Source organism: Petromyzon marinus, chromosome 32 (assembly GCF_048934315.1).
Source record: "Petromyzon marinus isolate PM22_M1 ecotype Great Lakes invasive population chromosome 32, UKy_Petmar_22M1.pri1.0, whole genome shotgun sequence".
In the NCBI taxonomy this organism is placed as follows: Eukaryota; Metazoa; Chordata; class Hyperoartia; order Petromyzontiformes; family Petromyzontidae; genus Petromyzon; species Petromyzon marinus.
Window position 1 is genome coordinate 3,160,372 of NC_133698.1, and position 17,233 is coordinate 3,177,604.

The following is a 17,233-nucleotide window of genomic DNA, read 5'->3' on the forward strand; positions in this document are numbered from 1 at the left end:
CAATACATGAATATATTTACATTTTATAATTATATGCTTGCTGTCACCAGAGGAAGCTCTAGAGCAGGGGTGGGTAACGTCCGGCCCGCAGGCCGTATGAGGCCCGCAAATTCATATGGTCTGGCCCTGCCAAGGCAACTGCAGGTGGGACTCGAAATTCAATAAATCTAGGAGCAAACCTGGAAAAGCAGTTGCGAGTAGCAACATCATCAATACCAGCAAACATCATCACACGCCTCACCACAGAGAAGCAGACTCATGCCATCACATTAGAGGTGATTTAATTCAATGTTTGACACAATATAACAGGCTAATTTTTAAGTTGATAATTTTGTATAGCCTGCGAATGATGTTATAAATATCCAAATGGCCCTTGGCAGAAAAAAGGTTCCCCACCCCCGGCCTAGAGTGTAAGTGGACTCTTCTTCCACACTGACTAGATGTGTTTAAAGAGTTGGGAGGTACCAACACTAAACCCCACTACATACGACCTTCCAGTCGACTGTGGTTTACACATTCATCATATGAATTTGCATTTCATCCATAATAGAGGTTTGTTTGGGTTATATCGCGTAAATATAAAAATGTGTCGTTAAACCCTCCACCACCCGACACAGACAACTAGTAAGGGTTGTAATGTAAACAGAACATGCCAATTCGTCACTCGTACAGCACACCAGTGTGTTTGAGAGCCAAGCCACAACATTTACAATCTGAGTATGACATTTCGCCAGTAATTACAACTAGCTTCATCAGGCGACAGCCAGATTTGCTACGGCCAGTTCGAAATCCAGCTTGTTCGGGAGCTAAATATCAACAATAAGGTAAAAGTGCAGCCCTGCAATTGCTTACTGACACCATTGCTGATTGAAGGGCCTCGATTAGGAGATCTAGAGAGCCCTAGAAGATAATTTGGTCCAGTTCCACACTGGCCAGCAGTATAGAATGAGTAAATGTGGACAACATTCAGAGGTAGTCGAATTTTTTTTTATTTTTACAACTCCATTAGGGGTTCCAATAACAACATACAAGTGTGTATACGAGTGTGTGTGTTTGTGTATCAGTGTGTGCATGGGGGGCGGTGGTGTAGTAGTTGATGCACTTCGTGATGAACCCTGCCACCAGAGTTCATTTCCAGTTCAAGGCCACCAACACCAGTGATCATATCTGAACTGGTCCTGGACCTCCCCTCGGTCGACTTGGCCCGAAATGAGTTCCTGGTGTTGTGTGTAAATATCCGTGCTGGAGAGAGAGGGCATGGTGTTGGCCACCCACCCCCTTGTGTTCCATGCCAGCCTTCCACAGCACTTTTCCCCAACAGTCCGTATAGCTGCGTGTGTGAGTGTTTGCGTGTGCGTAGGTCTCCGTGTGTGTGAGTGTATGTAGTTTCATCTAACGGCTGGAGGTTTTGGGCATGGAGAAGACGTACACATTGGTTGTTTGTTGCCTGTTTTGTGCTTTGGTGATGTGAACCGTGCATCTGTTCATGGCGGAGTTCTGCTCAATGAGGCAAAAGACCTGTCGGCCTTTCATCTTGCGTATGAAGGTGTGGTAAGTAAAGGGGGTGTTGCGGGGTTGAATATTTTTGTAGTATTCAAGTTTGTTGGCATATTTGCGAACGTATGCCCATTGGTCCACTTGGGTGTTTTCGTTGTGGCGGGAATAGTGTATCTCCTTGTAGGGTTTCTGGAATCGTTGTCCAGTCGGATCGATGGCCTCGTAGACTTCAGGCTCCGGGTCTGGCTTGTATTCCTGCCGCTGCCAAATCGCCACCCGATTTATTTCAGAAGGTTGCAGGTCAATATCTTCATGAGCAACGTTTTCAATGGAGGCTGGAGATTTCAGAAGTCTTTTCTTCATTTTCCTTCGGACTTTTTTTAGTTTGTTTTTCAACGTATTCATGTTGCGACACACAGTCCTGATCTTCTTGCTGATGGGTGGTGACAGGTCCTTAGAAAAAAACAAAAGCAAGAAATGTTTTAGGAAAGGTATCATCAGTAGCAATGTTCTATCTCTAGCTGAATGGAAACATCCAACATGCTATCTCCATCTCACAGGATCCCATGATACCACAATACATGAATATATTTACATTTTATAATTATATGCTTGCTGTCACCAGAGGAAGCTCTAGAGCAGGGGTGGGTAACGTCCGGCCCGCAGGCCGTATGACGCCCGCAAATTCATATGGTCTGGCCCTGCCAAGGCAACCGCACGTGGTACTCGAAATTCTATAAATCTAGGAGCACACCTGGAAAAGCAGTTGCGAGTAGCAACATCATCAATACCAGCAAACATCATCACACGCCTCACCAAAGAGAAGCAGACTCATGCCATCACATTAGAGGTGATTTAATTCAATGTTTGACACAATATAACAGGCTTATTTTTAAGTTGATAATTTTGTATGGCCTGCGAATGATGTTATAAATATCCAAATGGCCCTTGGCAGAAAAAAGGTTCCCCACCCCCGGCCTAGAGTGTAAGTGGACTCTTCTTCCACACTGACTAGATGTGTTTAAAGAGTTGGGAGGTACCAACACTAAACCCCACCACATACGACCTTCCAGTCGATTGTGGTTTACACATTCATCGTATAAACTTTGCATTTCATCCATAATAGAGGTTTGTTTGGGTTATATCACGTAAATATATAAATGTGTCATTAAACCCGCCACCACCCGACACAGCCAATTAGTAAGGTTTGTCACGTAAACAGAACATGCCAATTCGTTACTAGTACAGCACAACGGTGTGTTGGAGAGCCAAGCCACAACATTTACAATCTGAGTATGACTCTTCGCCAGTAATTACAACTAGTTGCATCAGGTGACAGCCAGATTCGTGGATGGGGGGGATTAATGAATACATATTAAAGACTATGCATTCAATACCCTGTTGATTTGTGCATCATTGTAACTTTTCAATTGCAGCACTTCTTTAACATGTTTAATTTCACTTCTCAGACTATCAACTTTTTTAGCCCAATGTACAGTGAGGGAAAAAAGTATTTGATCCCCTGCTGATTTTGTACGTTTGCCCACTGACAAAGAAATGATCAGTCTATAATTTTAATGGTAGGTTTATTTGAACAGTGAGAGACAGAATAACAACAAAAAAAATACAGAAAAACGCATGTCAAAAATGTTATACATTGATTTGCATTTTAATGAGGGAAATAAGTATTTGACCCCTCTGCAAAACATGACTTAGTACTTGGTGGCAAAACCCTTGTTGGCAATTACAGAGGTCAGACTTTTCGTGTAGTTGGCCACCAGGTTTGCACACATCTCAGGAGGGATTTTGTCCCACTCCTCTTTGCAGATCTCCAAGTAATTAAGGTTTCGAGGCTGACGTTTGGCAACTCGAACCTTCAGCTCCCTCCACAGATTAAGGTCTGGAGACCGGCTAGGCCACTCCAGGACCTAAATGTGCTTCTTCTTGAGCCACTCCTTTGTTGCCTTGGCCGTGTGTTTTGGGTCATTGTCATGCTGGAATCCCCATCCACGACCCATTTTCAATGCCCTGGCTGAGGGAAGGAGGTTCTCACCCAAGATTTAAAGGTACATGGCCCCGTCCATCGTCCCTTTGATGCGGTGAAGTTGTCCTGTCCCCTTAGCAGAAAAACACCCCCAAAGCTTAATGTTTCCACCTCCATGTTTGACGGTGGGGATGGTGTTCTTGGGGTAATAGGCAGCATTCCTCCTCCTCCAAACACGGCGAGTTGAGTTGATGCCAAAGAGCTCTATTTTGGTCTCATCTGACCACAACACTTTCACCCAGTTGTCCTCTGAATCATTCAGATGTTCATTGGCAAACTTCAAACGGGCATGTATATGTGCTTTCTTGAGCAGGGGAACCTTGCGGGCGCTGCAGGATTTCAGTCCTTCACGGCGTAGTGTGTTACCAATTGTTTTCTTGGTGACTATGGTCCCAGCTGCCTTGAGATCATTGACAAGATCCTCCCGTATAGTTCTGGGCTGATTCCTCACCGTTCTCATAATCATTGCAACTCCATGAGGTGAGATCTTGCATGGAGCCCCAGGCCGAGGAAGATTGATAGTTCTTTTGTGTTTCTTCCATTTGCGAATAATCGCACCAACTGTTGTCACCTTCTCACCAAGCTGCTTGGCAATCGTCTTGTAGTCCATTCCAGCTTTGTGTAGGTCTACAATCTTATCTCTGACATCCTTGGAGAGCTCTTTGGTCTTGGTCATAGTGGAGAGTTTGGAATCCGATTGATTAATTGCTTCTGTGGACAGGTGTCTTTTATACAGGTAACAAGCTGAGATTAGGAGCACTCCCTTTAAGAGTGTGCTCCTAATCTCAGCTCGTTACCTGTATAAAAGACACCTGGGAGCCAGAAATCTTTCTGATTGAGAGGGGGTCAAATACTTATTTCCCTCATTAAAATGCAAATAAATGTATAACATTTTTGACATGCGTTTTTCTGGATTTTTGTTGTTGTTATTCTGCCTCTCACTGTTGAAATAAACCTACCATTAAAATTATAGTGATCATTTCTATGTCAGTGGGCAAAGGTACAAAATCAGCAGGGGAGCAAATACTTTTTCCCTCACTGTATGAGCGTCTTGATGAGAGCAGATTTCTGCGCGGGGTGATGGTGTGACTGCATTCAGATAGGAGTCAATGTGCATTTGTTTTTTTTGGTAAACGCTGTGTGTTATTTTACCATTTCGACCACGTCCGAGCAGAATATTCAGAAATGGTAGAGTTCTACCAGCTTCCACTTCCATGATGAACTGCATTTCATGAGCAGTGTGCTAACCATTACAAAATGGCAGCGGGTCATCATAGCAGGTCATGTCAAACGCCAGTGGATATCCTGCTCAAATGAGCATTAAAGCAGAGATAGCAATTACACATTCCTATTGGATGTACTTGTTTGTTCATAGAGCAACCACTGTTGATTTCCCCACAAAGTGGTACTTATTTCATCAGACCCCGAGGGATTGAGTCATTCACGCTAAGCCCCCGAGCTGGTCTAAAAATCAAAAGCCAGGATTTGTTTTATTCAAACTAATTGCATTGGTGATGATGAGCTGCCCCCCTTACCTTTCGGGATTGCAGCCACTGCCAGACTTGCACGAAAAGCAAGATGCTGTTGACGATGTCATTGGGGTGGATGATCTTGGCATAATCGGATGCGGTCTGAAAACAAGACATTGACATTTCAGAGATTAGTTCATTGAAGGATTGGTCCATTATTTTAATTAACACGTTTTTTTCCTGCTAGACCTTGGGAATTATCTGCATGCAGGCACAAGTGTAAGGGTTTGTGCCAAGTCCAGACTTTCGCCATGATTTCGCCACGATTCAAGACCACATCTGGAGTACGTCAAGGATGCATGCTTGCACCGGCGCTGTTTTGTCAGGTAATCGACTGGATCATGTAAACATGACCCATGACCTTGGAGTCAAGATTGGCCGGCACCACTTCACTGACCTCGACTACGCTGCTGATGCAGCCTTGTTTGTTGAGAAGCATCACACTTTCACGCCAGTCCTCCAATATTTCCACAACAATGCAATAAAAATGGGACTAACTGTTTCATGGCAGAAAACAAAAGTCCAGAAGTTTAACACGTAGGCTTTCGCGACCAATATTATTCATAATAAAGGTTTTTGGGTTAGATCGGGTTATTTATAAATGTGTCGAAACCCTCCACCACCCGACACGGCCAATCAGCAAAATATAGTGTCACGTTGACAAAAGACAATTAGTTCACTACTTTAGCCCACCGGTGTGTTGAAGAGTGAATCCACAACATTTACAGTTTGAATACGACGTTTCGCTGGTAAGTACATCCAGCATAATCGGGCAATTCGCCAGAATGGTAAAGCCCTCACTTGCTCTCGGTCTTAAATAGAGCAGCAGGGTGACTTCATCATTTAACTCATTTCAGGTGCAGTGAATTGAGGCGGAGGGGGGGGGTATTGTAATTATATAATCGATTGGCAATCAGTCAATGGTTATGATTAGTAGTGTTAGGGGCCGTCCATAAATGACGTCACGCGATTTTGGACGATTTTTTACATACCCCCCCCCCCCATCGTCACACGGCGTACTTAATCTGCCGCTGTACACTGTTGTAGGACCAAACATTTAATAAAAAGACGATTTAATTAAGTAGAACGTGTTGTCTATATTTATTTAAAGTTGCGCATTTTGATGTGACGTCACATTTCTCACCCCCCCCCCCGTCACACATCGTCACAAATGTCTGACCCCCCCCCCCCAGGTGCGTGACGTCATCTATGGACGGCCCCTTAGTGCTTGATACCTGCGTGTGCCGAGGGTAGAAATACTCGCCCGATCTTCGGGTTACAGGATCAGGATGACTTCACGAGGAAAGTTCGAGAGAGAGACACAGTGATGTCGTCAGGGATGTCAAGACAAGATTGAAACGAGAGTAAATTCCACGTTTGCAGTACTGGTATGGTATGGATTTATTTTTATTGAACAGACATTTGCTGAGGAAGATGCATGCATTTAAAAAAAAGTTATTTTCACCTCAAGAAACCTCCCAGGATATCTCAATTTTGCTGAATTGAATATTGTCTGGGGTGGTGCTAAAAGTAATACGAAATGTTCCTGGTAAAGTGTAAAAAAAAACGCGAATGAGTTTTTCTTTTCACGTTCAACCCTTCGCAAATTGAAGTGCTGCAATAAAACAGCACTTAGCGAATACCAGGAAATAATTAGTAGCTATTTACATTCTAGATTTAAAGCTTTCGTGACTGCTAGGATCCATACTCTTTGGTTCTATTGGGTAAAGTCACGTAGGTGAAAATAAAATAACAAAAAATCACGACGTTTCGGCCACAACACAAGCGGCCTTCATCAGGTGAAGGGACGAGACTATCTGGAGGACAGCGCTGGAGTGAGAGAAGCCACGCTTAGATCACGACCTTTAAGCTGTCAAGGCGCTTTGTTTTCTTCTCACACAGCTTAAAGGTCGTGATCTAAGCGTGGCTTCTCTCACTCCAGCGCTGTCCTCCAGACAGTCTCGTCCCTTCACCTGATGAAGGCCGCTTGTGTTGTGGCCGAAACGTCGTGATTTTTTGTTATTTTATTTTCACCTACGTGACTTTACCCAATAGAACCAAAGAGTATAGCTATTTACATGTTTGGCCGTTTCAACCTTTCTAGCTACGCATCCTAAACTTGCAAAAAATAACTTGTTGTGAAAACACAATTGATGTTTTAATCAAATCGCAATCACAAATATCACCATACTAAATTATTGAATATTTTTTTCGAAAGCTCATTGCATGTTGTTTAATTTATCTACATATGGCCTCACGTGGTATACTGTATATGTGTACCGTTCATTGTGCATTGAACAGTTCCACTATATTGGTGTAATGGAGATGCCTGATATGAAACGACCATGAAGTGGCAAAATACCAAAATTCTGTCATTTAGCTATTCCCCTTCTCTTGCTATTCCTCCTTTGTTGAAGGAGCTCCATTTACATTGGTTTACTATATGGTCCATAGTTTTGGTTACATGCCCACAATCGCAATGTGGCATGTGTCTTTACTATTCCATTCATGATGAAGATGTGTGCGTCAACCTAATGATGTTCTAGTACGGTTGATGGTTCCACCGTGTCTTCGAGGAATGTCAAAGCTAGGTTTGATATTTGGGTCTAGGATAAGGTGTTTATTATGGATGCTAGCGTTATTTCGGAGCTGGATTGTATTCTAGGATGGTGCCAACCAAGAGCTGAACGTTGAGCTCTTGGTTGGTGAAGGGTTGGTGCTTGTCGCTGGCAAGAACACATGTGACACCTCTGAGGATATTTGGTGACAAAATGTTCTCCAGAACAGGGAGCCAGAGGGTTGGTGTCTGTTTTAGTGTTCCAGTTATGATGCACATTACATTGTTTGTGTATATTGCAGTTTTGTGTATCAGCTGCCAGGCCACGCTGGAGCAGAACATATTGCCACTGAGTAGAACGATGAGAGGGTAGCAGTTCGCAGCACATAAGCTGAGAGCACCCTAGGTTGTTCCTGTACGTTTATGCAGCAGGGCCATTTTTGATTTGGTCTTTTCACGGATCTGGCTCATGTGGGGCTTGAAGGAGAGGCTTCTGTCCTTGATAACCCCTTTAGAGTAGGGTCACAGCACGCTGGGCTATCACATGACACATCAATGGTGGCATCTGCTGCTTGATTTTTGAGGTGGAAAGCACAAGTGATTTTGGAGGGATTTCTTAGGCGTCTGCATGCAGTAACAAATATATTCCCAATGAAGTTTGATCAGCTGCTGAAGTATTAGCAATGTTTTGGGGGTTTGTGCCCTGCGCATGAAGGACTATGTCACCTGCACAGGAACTTTCGAGATGATGTACATGGCAGGGCACTTAAAGGTATGTTAAATCATTTCCGGTGTGAGGACTAAATTGTTCCAGTGCTAGTGAGGGAGGCTATTGTTCGTAATTATCTTGCAGCTGTATTTACCAGCGAGAGGTGTACCCTCAAAGTACTGTCGCTGAGCTCCACGTCGACTATTTGTGGAGTAAACCAGCATCGGATGATATTGGGTATCTTCAGCAGGCGGCCATGAGGCCCAAACGGTGTCAACGGCAGCAGCAGAGAGGTCAATCATGGCTGTGCCGGTTCTCTGTTGGCGCTGGAAACCATCTTCTAATGGGGGCGGTGAAGACAATGATCTGTTTACAGTAGCTGCTACAGCTATAAGAGATTTTTTATGTAGATCGCGTAAATATAAAAATGTGTCGTTAAACTCGCCACCACCCGACACAGACAACTAGTAAGGGTTGTAATGTAAACAGAACATGCCAATTCGTCACTCGTACAGCACACCAGTGTGTTTGAGAGCCAAGCCACAACATTTACAATCTGAGTACGACATTTCGCCAGTAATTACAACTAGCTTCATCAGGCGACAGCCAGATTTGCTACGGCCAGTTCGAAATCCAGCTTGTTCGGGAGCTAAATATCAACAATAAGGTAAAAGTGCAGCCCTGCAATTGCTTACTGACACCATTGCTGGTTGAAGGGCCTCGATTAGGAGATCCAGAGAGCCCTAGAAGATATTTTGGTCCAGTTCCACACTGGCCAGCAGTATAGAATGAGTAAATGTGGACAACATTCAGAGGTAGTCGAATTTTTTTTTATTTTTACAACTCCATTAGGGGTTCCAATAACAACATACAAGTGTGTATACGAGTGTGTGTGTTTGTGTATCAGTGTGTGCACGGGGGGCGGTGGTGTAGTTGTTGGTGCACTTCGCGATGAACCCTGCCACCAGAGTTAATTTCCAGTTCAAGGCCACCAACACCAGTGATGATATCTGAACTGGTCCTGGACCTCCCCTCGGTCGACTTGGCCCGAAATGAGTTCCTGGTGTTGTGTGTAAATGTCCGTGCTGGAGAGAGAGGGCATGGTGTTGGCCACCCACCCCCTTGTGTTCCATGCCAGCCTTCCACAGCACTTTTCCCCAACAGTCCGTATAGCTGCGTGTGTGAGTGTTTGCGTGTGCGTAGGTCTCCGTGTGTGTGAGTGTATGTAGTTTCATCTAACGGCTGGAGGTTTTGGGCATGGAGAAGACGTACACATTGGTTGTTTGTTGCCCGTTTCGTGCTTTGGTGATGTGAACCGTGCATCTGTTCATGGCGGAGTTCTCCTCAATGAAGCAAATGTCCTGTCGGTCTTTCATCTTGCGGTTGAAGGTGTGGTAAGTAACGGGGGTGTTGCGGGGTTGAATCTTTTTGTAGTATTCAATTTTGTTGGCATATTTGCGAATGTATGCCCATTGGTCCACTTGGGTGTTTTCGTTGTGGCGGGAATAGTGTATCTCCTTGTAGGGTTTCTGGAATCGTTGTCCAGTCGGATCGATGGCCTCGTAGACTTCAGGCTCCGGGTCTGGCTTGTATTCCTGCCGCTGCCAAATCGCCACCCGATTTATTTCAGAAGGTTGCAGGTCAATATCTTCATGAGCAACGTTTTCAATGGTGGCTGGAGATTTCGGAAGTCTTTTCTTCATTTTCCTTCGGACTTTTTTTAGTTTGTTTTTCAACGTATTCATGTTGCGACACACAGTCCTGATCTTCTTGCTGATGGGCGGTGACAGGTCCTTAGAAAAAAACAAAAGCAAAGAAATGTTTTAGGAAAGGTATCATCAGTAGCAATGTTCTATCTCTAGCTGAATGGAAACATCCAACATGCTATCTCCATCTCACAGGATCCCATGATACCACAATACATGAATATATTTACATTTTATAATTATATGCTTGCTGTCACCAGAGGAAGCTCTAGAGCAGGGGTGGGTAACGTCCGGCCCGCAGGCCGTATGAGGCCCGCAAATTCATATGGTCTGGCCCTGCCAAGGCAACCGCAGGTGGGACTCGAAGTTGGGAGGTACCAACACTAAACCCCACCACATACGACCTTCCAGTCGATTGTGGTTTACACATTCATCGTATGAACTTTGCATTTCATCCATAATAGAGGTGTGTTTGGGTTATATCGCGTAAATATATAAATGTGTCATTAAACCCGCCACCACCCCGACACAGCCAATTAGTAAGGTTTGTCACGTAAACAGAAGATGCCAATTCGTTACTAGTACAGCACAACGGTGTGTTGGAGAGCCAAGCCACAACATTTACAATCTGAGTATGACTCTTCGCCAGTAATTACAACTAGTTTCATCAGGTGACAGCCAGATTCGTGGATGGGGGGGATTAATGAATACATATTAAAGACTATGCATTCAATACCCTGTTGATTTGTGCATCATTGTAACTTTTCAATTGCAGCACTTCTTTAACATGTTTAATTTCACTTCTCAGACTATCAACTTTCTTAGCCCGATGTACAGTGAGGGAAAAAAGTATTTGATCCCCTGCTGATTTTGTACGTTTGCCCACTGATAAAGAAATGATCAGTCTATAATTTTAATGGTAGGTTTATTTGAACAGTGAGAGACAGAATAACAACAAAAAAATCCAGAAAAACGCATGTCAAAAATGTTATAAATTGATTTGCATTTTAATGAGGGAAATAAGTATTTGACCCCTCTGCAAAACATAACTTAGTACTTGGTGGCAAAACCCTTGTTGGCAATTACAGAGGTCAGACGTTTCTTGTAGTTGGCCACCAGGTTTGCACACATCTCAGGAGGGATTTTGTCCCACTCCTCTTTGCAGATCTCCAAGTCATTAAGGTTTCGAGGCTGACGTTTGGCAACTCGAACCTTCAGCTCCCTCCACAGATTAAGGTCTGGAGACCGGCTAGGCCACTCCAGGACCTAAATGTGCTTCTTCTTGAGCCACTCCTTTGTTGCCTTGGCCGTGTGTTTTGGGTCATTGTCATGCTGGAATCCCCATCCACGACCCATTTTCAATGCCCTGGCTGAGGGAAGGAGGTTCTCACCCAAGATTTGAAGGTACATGGCCCCGTCCATCGTCCCTTTGATGCGGTGAAGTTGTCCTGTCCCCTTATCAGAAAAACACCCCCAAAGCTTAATGTTTCCACCTCCATGTTTGACGGTGGGGATGGTGTTCTTGGGGTAATAGGCAGCATTCCTCCTCCTCCAAACACGGCGAGTTGAGTTGATGCCAAAGAGCTCTATTTTGGTCTCATCTGACCACAACTTTCACCCAGTTGTCCTCTGAATCATTCAGATGTTCATTGGCAAACTTCAAACGGGCATGTATATGTGCTTTCTTGAGCAGGGGGACCTTGCGGGCGCTGCAGGATTTCAGTCCTTCACGGCGTAGTGTGTTACCAATTGTTTTCTTGGTGACTATGGTCCCAGCTGCCTTAAGATCATTGACAAGATCCTCCCGTGTAGTTCTGGGCTGATTCCTCACCGTTCTCATAATCATTGCAACTCCATGAGGTGAGATCTTGCATGGAGCCCCAGGCCGAGGAAGATTTACAGTTCTTTTGTGTTTCTTCCATTTGCGAATAATCGCACCAACTGTTGTCACCTTCTCACCAAGCTGCTTGGCAATCGTCTTGTAGTCCATTCCAGCCTTGTGTAGGTCTACAGTCTTATCTCTGACATCCTTGGAGAGCTCTTTGGTCTTGGTCATGGTGGAGAGTTTGGAATCCGATTGATTAATTGCTTCTGTGGACAGGTGTCTTTTATACAGGTAGCAAGCTGAGATTAGGAGCACTTCCTTTAAGAGTGTGCTCCTAATCTCAGCTCGTTACCTGTATAAAAGACACCTGGGAGCCAGAAATCTTTCTGATTGAGAGGGGGTCAAATACTTATTTCCCTCATTAAAATGCAAATAAATTTATAACATTTTTGACATGCGTTTTTCTGGATTTTTGTTGTTGTTATTCTGCCTCTCACTGTTGAAATAAACCTACCATTAAAATTATAGACTGATCATTTCTTTGTCAGTGGGCAAAGGTACAACATCCGCAGGGGAGCAAATACTTTTTCCCTCACTGTATGAGCGTCTTGATGAGAGCAGATTTCTGCGCGGGGTGATGGTGTGACTGCATTCAGATAGGAGTCAATGTGCATTTGTTTTTTTTGGTAAACGCTGTGTGTTATTTTACCATTTCGACCACGTCCGAGCAGAATATTCAGAAATGGTAGAGTTCTACCAGCTTCCACTTCCATGATGAACTGCATTTCATGAGCAGTGTGCTAACCATTACAAAATGGCAGCGGGTCATCATAGCAGGTCATGTCAAACGCCAGTGGATATCCTGCTCAAATGAGCATTAAAGCAGAGATAGCAATTACACATTCCTATAGGATGTACTTGTTTGTTCATAGAGCAACCACTGTTGATTTCCCCACAAAGTGGTACTTATTTCATCAGACCCCGAGGGATTGAGTCATTCACGCTAAGCCTCCGAGCTGGTCTAAAAATCAAAAGCCAGGATTTGTTTTATTCAGACTAATTGCATTGGTGATGATGAGCTGTCCCCCTTACCTTTCGGGATTGCAGCCACAGCCAGACTTGCACGAAAAGCAAGATGCTGTTGACGATGTCATCGGGGTGGATGATCTTGGCATAATCGGATGCGGTCTGAAAACAAGACATTGACATTTCAGAGATTAGTTCATTGAAGGATTGGTCCATTATTTTAATTAACACGTTTTTTCCTGCTAGACCTTGGGAATTATCTGCATGCAGGCACAAGTGTAAGGGTTTGTGCCAAGTCCAGACTTTCGCCATGATTTCGCCACGATTCAAGACCACATCTGGAGTACGTCAAGGATGCATGCTTGCACCGGCGCTGTTTTGTCAGGTAATCGACTGGATCATGTAAACATGACCCATGACCTTGGAGTCAAGATTGGCCGGCACCACTTCACTGACCTCGACTACGCTGATGATGCAGCCTTGTTTGTTGAGAAGCATCACACTTTCACACCAGTCCTCCAATATTTCCACAACAATGCAATAAAAATGGGACTAACTGTTTCATGGCAGAAAACAAAAGTCCAGAAGTTTAACACGTAGGCTTTCGCGACCAATATTATTCATAATAAAGGTTTTTGGGTTAGATCGGGTTATTTATAAATGTGTCGAAACCCTCCACCACCCGACACGGCCAATCAGCAAAATAAAGTGTCACGTTGACAAAAGACAATTAGTTCACTACTTTAGCCCACCGGTGTGTTGAAGAGTGAATCCACAACATTTACAGTTTAAATACGACGTTTCGCTGGTAATTACATGCAGCATAATCGGGCAATTCGCCAGAATGGTAAAGCCCTCACTTGCTCTCGGTCTTAAATAGAGCAGCAGGGTGACTTCATCATTTAACTCATTTCAGGTGCAGTGAATTGAGGCGGAGGGGGGGGGGGTATTGTAATTATATAATCGATTGGCAATCAGTCAATGGTTATGATTAGTAATGAGTTGTAGATTGGTAATTAGTTGTAAGGTGTGTTATTGTGATTATATGCTACATTAGTAATCCATTAATGTGTTTCCCTTATAAGGAATTGTAATATGTATTATTTAATAATACGCTTCCAAGCCGCACTAAGCCTATAGCTATCAGAACGATTAAAGTTATTTCTGTTTCTCTCAATTTCAAAGGATTCTCTAATTAGTCTTTGCCAGTAATAATTAGTTTTACACAACACTTCAACGTTATCAAAATCAATTGAGTGTCCTTGTTGACAAGCATGTTCTGCCACTGCCGACAGCTGTGTTTGAGATAATTTAATATTTCTTTGGTGTTCTTTTAGTCTTATGCTGATGTTACGTCCCGTCTGTCCAATATAGCATCTGCCACATAAATAATTAATCCGAAATACACCTTCTGTTGATAATTTAGGTAATTCGTCTTTCGTGCAAGATACTAGTTTTTGAATTTTGTGTACTTTACCAAATCTTACTGTAATGTTTTGCTTTTGCAAAACACGGGCTAATTTGTCAGTTACTCCTGAGATATATGGAATTTTAATTGTTTTAAGAATCTGATCGCTTTCAGCAGTGTTGCTTTGCGATCGTGATTTGGCATTCAGTGCTCTGTTAATTTGAGTATTATTGTAGCCATTCTGTCGTAATGCTTCGTTAACGTGTTTGATCTCGATTTAAAGCTTTCGTGACTGCAGTAATTCATATTCTTAGTTCTTTCGGTAAAGTCACGTTGAAGGGAAACAACAAAATAATAAAATATATATAAAACAATACAAATTCTCACGACGTTTCGACCATAACACAAACGGTCGTCTTCAGGTGTGTTGGTTTGTATGAATTTATTTTTAAACGGTGTATTTATTTATTTATAAAAAACGTTAGCGCCACGCGCAGCGATTTGGCAGTTTCTTTAGGACTAGTCCATCTATATTCTGAAAAGAGGAGGGGGGAGACAAATTTTTTTTTTAATGTATGCTGTCTGAAAGCCACTGTAAGCGTGAACAATCAATTAAGACCTGAAATGGTTTATCAAATCTTTCCAATGATTGCTAAGATAGAATCCATCTTCTCGGTTAAAATTGTCTCTGTGCTTGTATATGTGGATAGCTTCATGAACGAATCTCTCATGGTAGCCAGATGGTTTACAAAGAACCTCTTTCTTGGAAAAGTCAATGGCATGTGAGCCTACAGAATTATAACAATGATCTGCCACGGCCGAGGTGGTGGTCCTAACGTGTTTAAGGTCTGCTTTGTGTTCACGAATGCGGTCCGAGACATGGCGTTTGGTTTCTCCAATGTAACTACTACCACAGAGGCAACTTAGTTTGTAGACACCAGGGTATTGTATGTCCGGAATCACATCTTTTACAGACGGAACCAGATCACGGATTTTATGTAATGTGTTGAAACGGACCTGGATCTTGTGTTTATTCAAGATTTTGGAGATCTTTTTTTAAATAAATAAATACACCGTTTAAAAGTAAATTTATGCAAACCAACACACCTGAAGACGACCGTTTGTGTTATCGTCGAAACGTCGTGAGAATTTTTATTGTTTTATATGTATTTTATTATTTTGTTGTTTCCCTTCAACGTGACTTTACCGAAAGAACTAAGAATATGAATTACTGCAGTCACGAAAGCTTTAAATCAAAAGTTTACAAAATATTGAGGGAACACAGTTCTTTTGCAATTAAGGTCATGGGTAAAATGCAGATCAATAGACGTCTAGCTACACATGTGCAGCCCTTTTGTAAATCCACTGTTGGATGATAGCTACACCACACTGGAAGTTACCTGACCATACTTCATCATGCTGTTGCAGCATAGCATCACAGTAAACAATAGATGCCCTCTGCTGACCACCACATAGCCCCGGACTTGCCTACGACTATATACGTGACTTTACCGAAAGAACCAAGAATATATTTGCCTATGACAATCCGGTATACGTGGTGGTCAATCACCTCAGCACTATCCAGGCTCAACCCTATTTAGCTTCCAAGTTCTGATGAAATCTGGTTTATTCTGGGAAATGTATGACCTTTACTTAAAATACAATCTCACATCACTTGATGCAAGATGAAATCTACATTGGGCTCTGCCATCCATAAAATCTCTTATTGTTAAATCTGTGCTATACTTAATATATTAACCCCATTATTAAACCCAAGAAACATAAGACGCCCATCGAATTTACTTTTAAATCTCCAAAGAACAAGAAAAGGAATAGGTGACAAAGCATTTGCCATTGCAGCTCCAACGTTTCGGAGCAACCTTGTTTCCACCATTAATATCGTAAATTTTCCTTCAAATAATATTATCAAGCAGAAGCTTAGTTCTGGATACCACTGCATTTCTAAATGTGATTCGTAACTTTCATCCTTCCCATGTATTGTTTGTGACATTTTCACGTACAATTTTATTGAGGGACTTTGTGTTGTCTGGGACTGTTTTTGCTGTCGTTTTGCTGCCTTGCCCAAGCTTGGAAATTGGGCAAGGGCATCCTTATTTTTGCGAGAATTCGTTATAATGAGCAATTTTAATTTGAACCCAGTTTGTTCGCAAAACGAGCAATTGTTTGTGAAACGAGCGGAGACCGATTGATGAAATGCGTGCTGTGGCGCCAGGGCCGCAGTTTGTTGTTTGCATCGTGCGCTTTCAGATGCGCTTCTGCAGGCCATCTGGAACGTTGGTGAAGGGAGGGTAGCGCTAATTATTTGCAGATGCTGAGGACAGGCACCTGCATTCACTGTAGTTCTTCATGTGTGGTAAATGTGACATTTGATTTTATATTGTTCAAGAGTGGGAAATGTTGGGGCTGAAAAGTAACGTCTTTTAACATGGAAGTCAATGGCGAAACTGTGATCGTTTAACGAATTTTTACTTAACGAGCAATTTCCGTGGAAAGTTTCTCGCTTTTAAGCGAGACACGCCTGTACTTGATCTATTTTATTTTTATTTTTAGTGATTTGCTTAATTTTCCTATACGTTGTCATCCTATCGTTTTTTTTGTATTGTAAATTTCTGACCCATCCCGACTGGACCTCTGTAAAAAAAGTTTCATAGCTCATCGGATTTTTTTCCAGGATATAAATCCTGATTTATATCCTGGAATCCAAGTCCCGGCTTCGCCCGGGACTTGGATTCTTGTCTTGGACGAATACACGGCCTACGCGGAGGGTGGGGGGGATGCGTGACGTCGGCAGGCACACTGCGTGACGCTACGGCATACTTTTTGCATTGTGAAAGTCTGGAAGCTGCCCATATGCCAAATTTCAAGTTTGTTGCATGTCGGGAAGTATGCTAAACATTTCGAACAGACACGC

General features: G+C 43.0%; 1 protein-coding gene across 1 annotated transcript; it reads right to left on the bottom strand.

The window, feature by feature from the left end:
* Positions 1–965: 965 nt before the first annotated feature.
* On the bottom strand, positions 966–13,085 carry LOC142929618 (uncharacterized). Its single transcript, XM_076071225.1, has 2 exons — positions 12,960–13,085; positions 966–1,950 (listed from the first exon to the last, which is right to left on the bottom strand). The coding sequence occupies exons 1-2, from the start codon at positions 13,074–13,076 to the stop codon at positions 1,393–1,395; spliced, it is 675 nt and encodes a 224-aa protein (XP_075927340.1). The 5' UTR covers positions 13,077–13,085; the 3' UTR covers positions 966–1,392.
* Positions 13,086–17,233: the final 4,148 nt, after the last annotated feature.

Bases quoted from the DNA above. Each gene is read 5' to 3' on its own strand.
- LOC142929618 (XM_076071225.1), bottom strand. From the start codon at position 13,076: ATGTCAATGTCTTGTTTTCAGACCGCATCCGATTATGCCAAGATCATC. The intron at 1,951-12,959 runs GTAAGGGGGACA...TTTTTTTCTAAG, and splicing joins TGTGGCTGCAATCCCGAAAG to GACCTGTCACCACCCATCAG.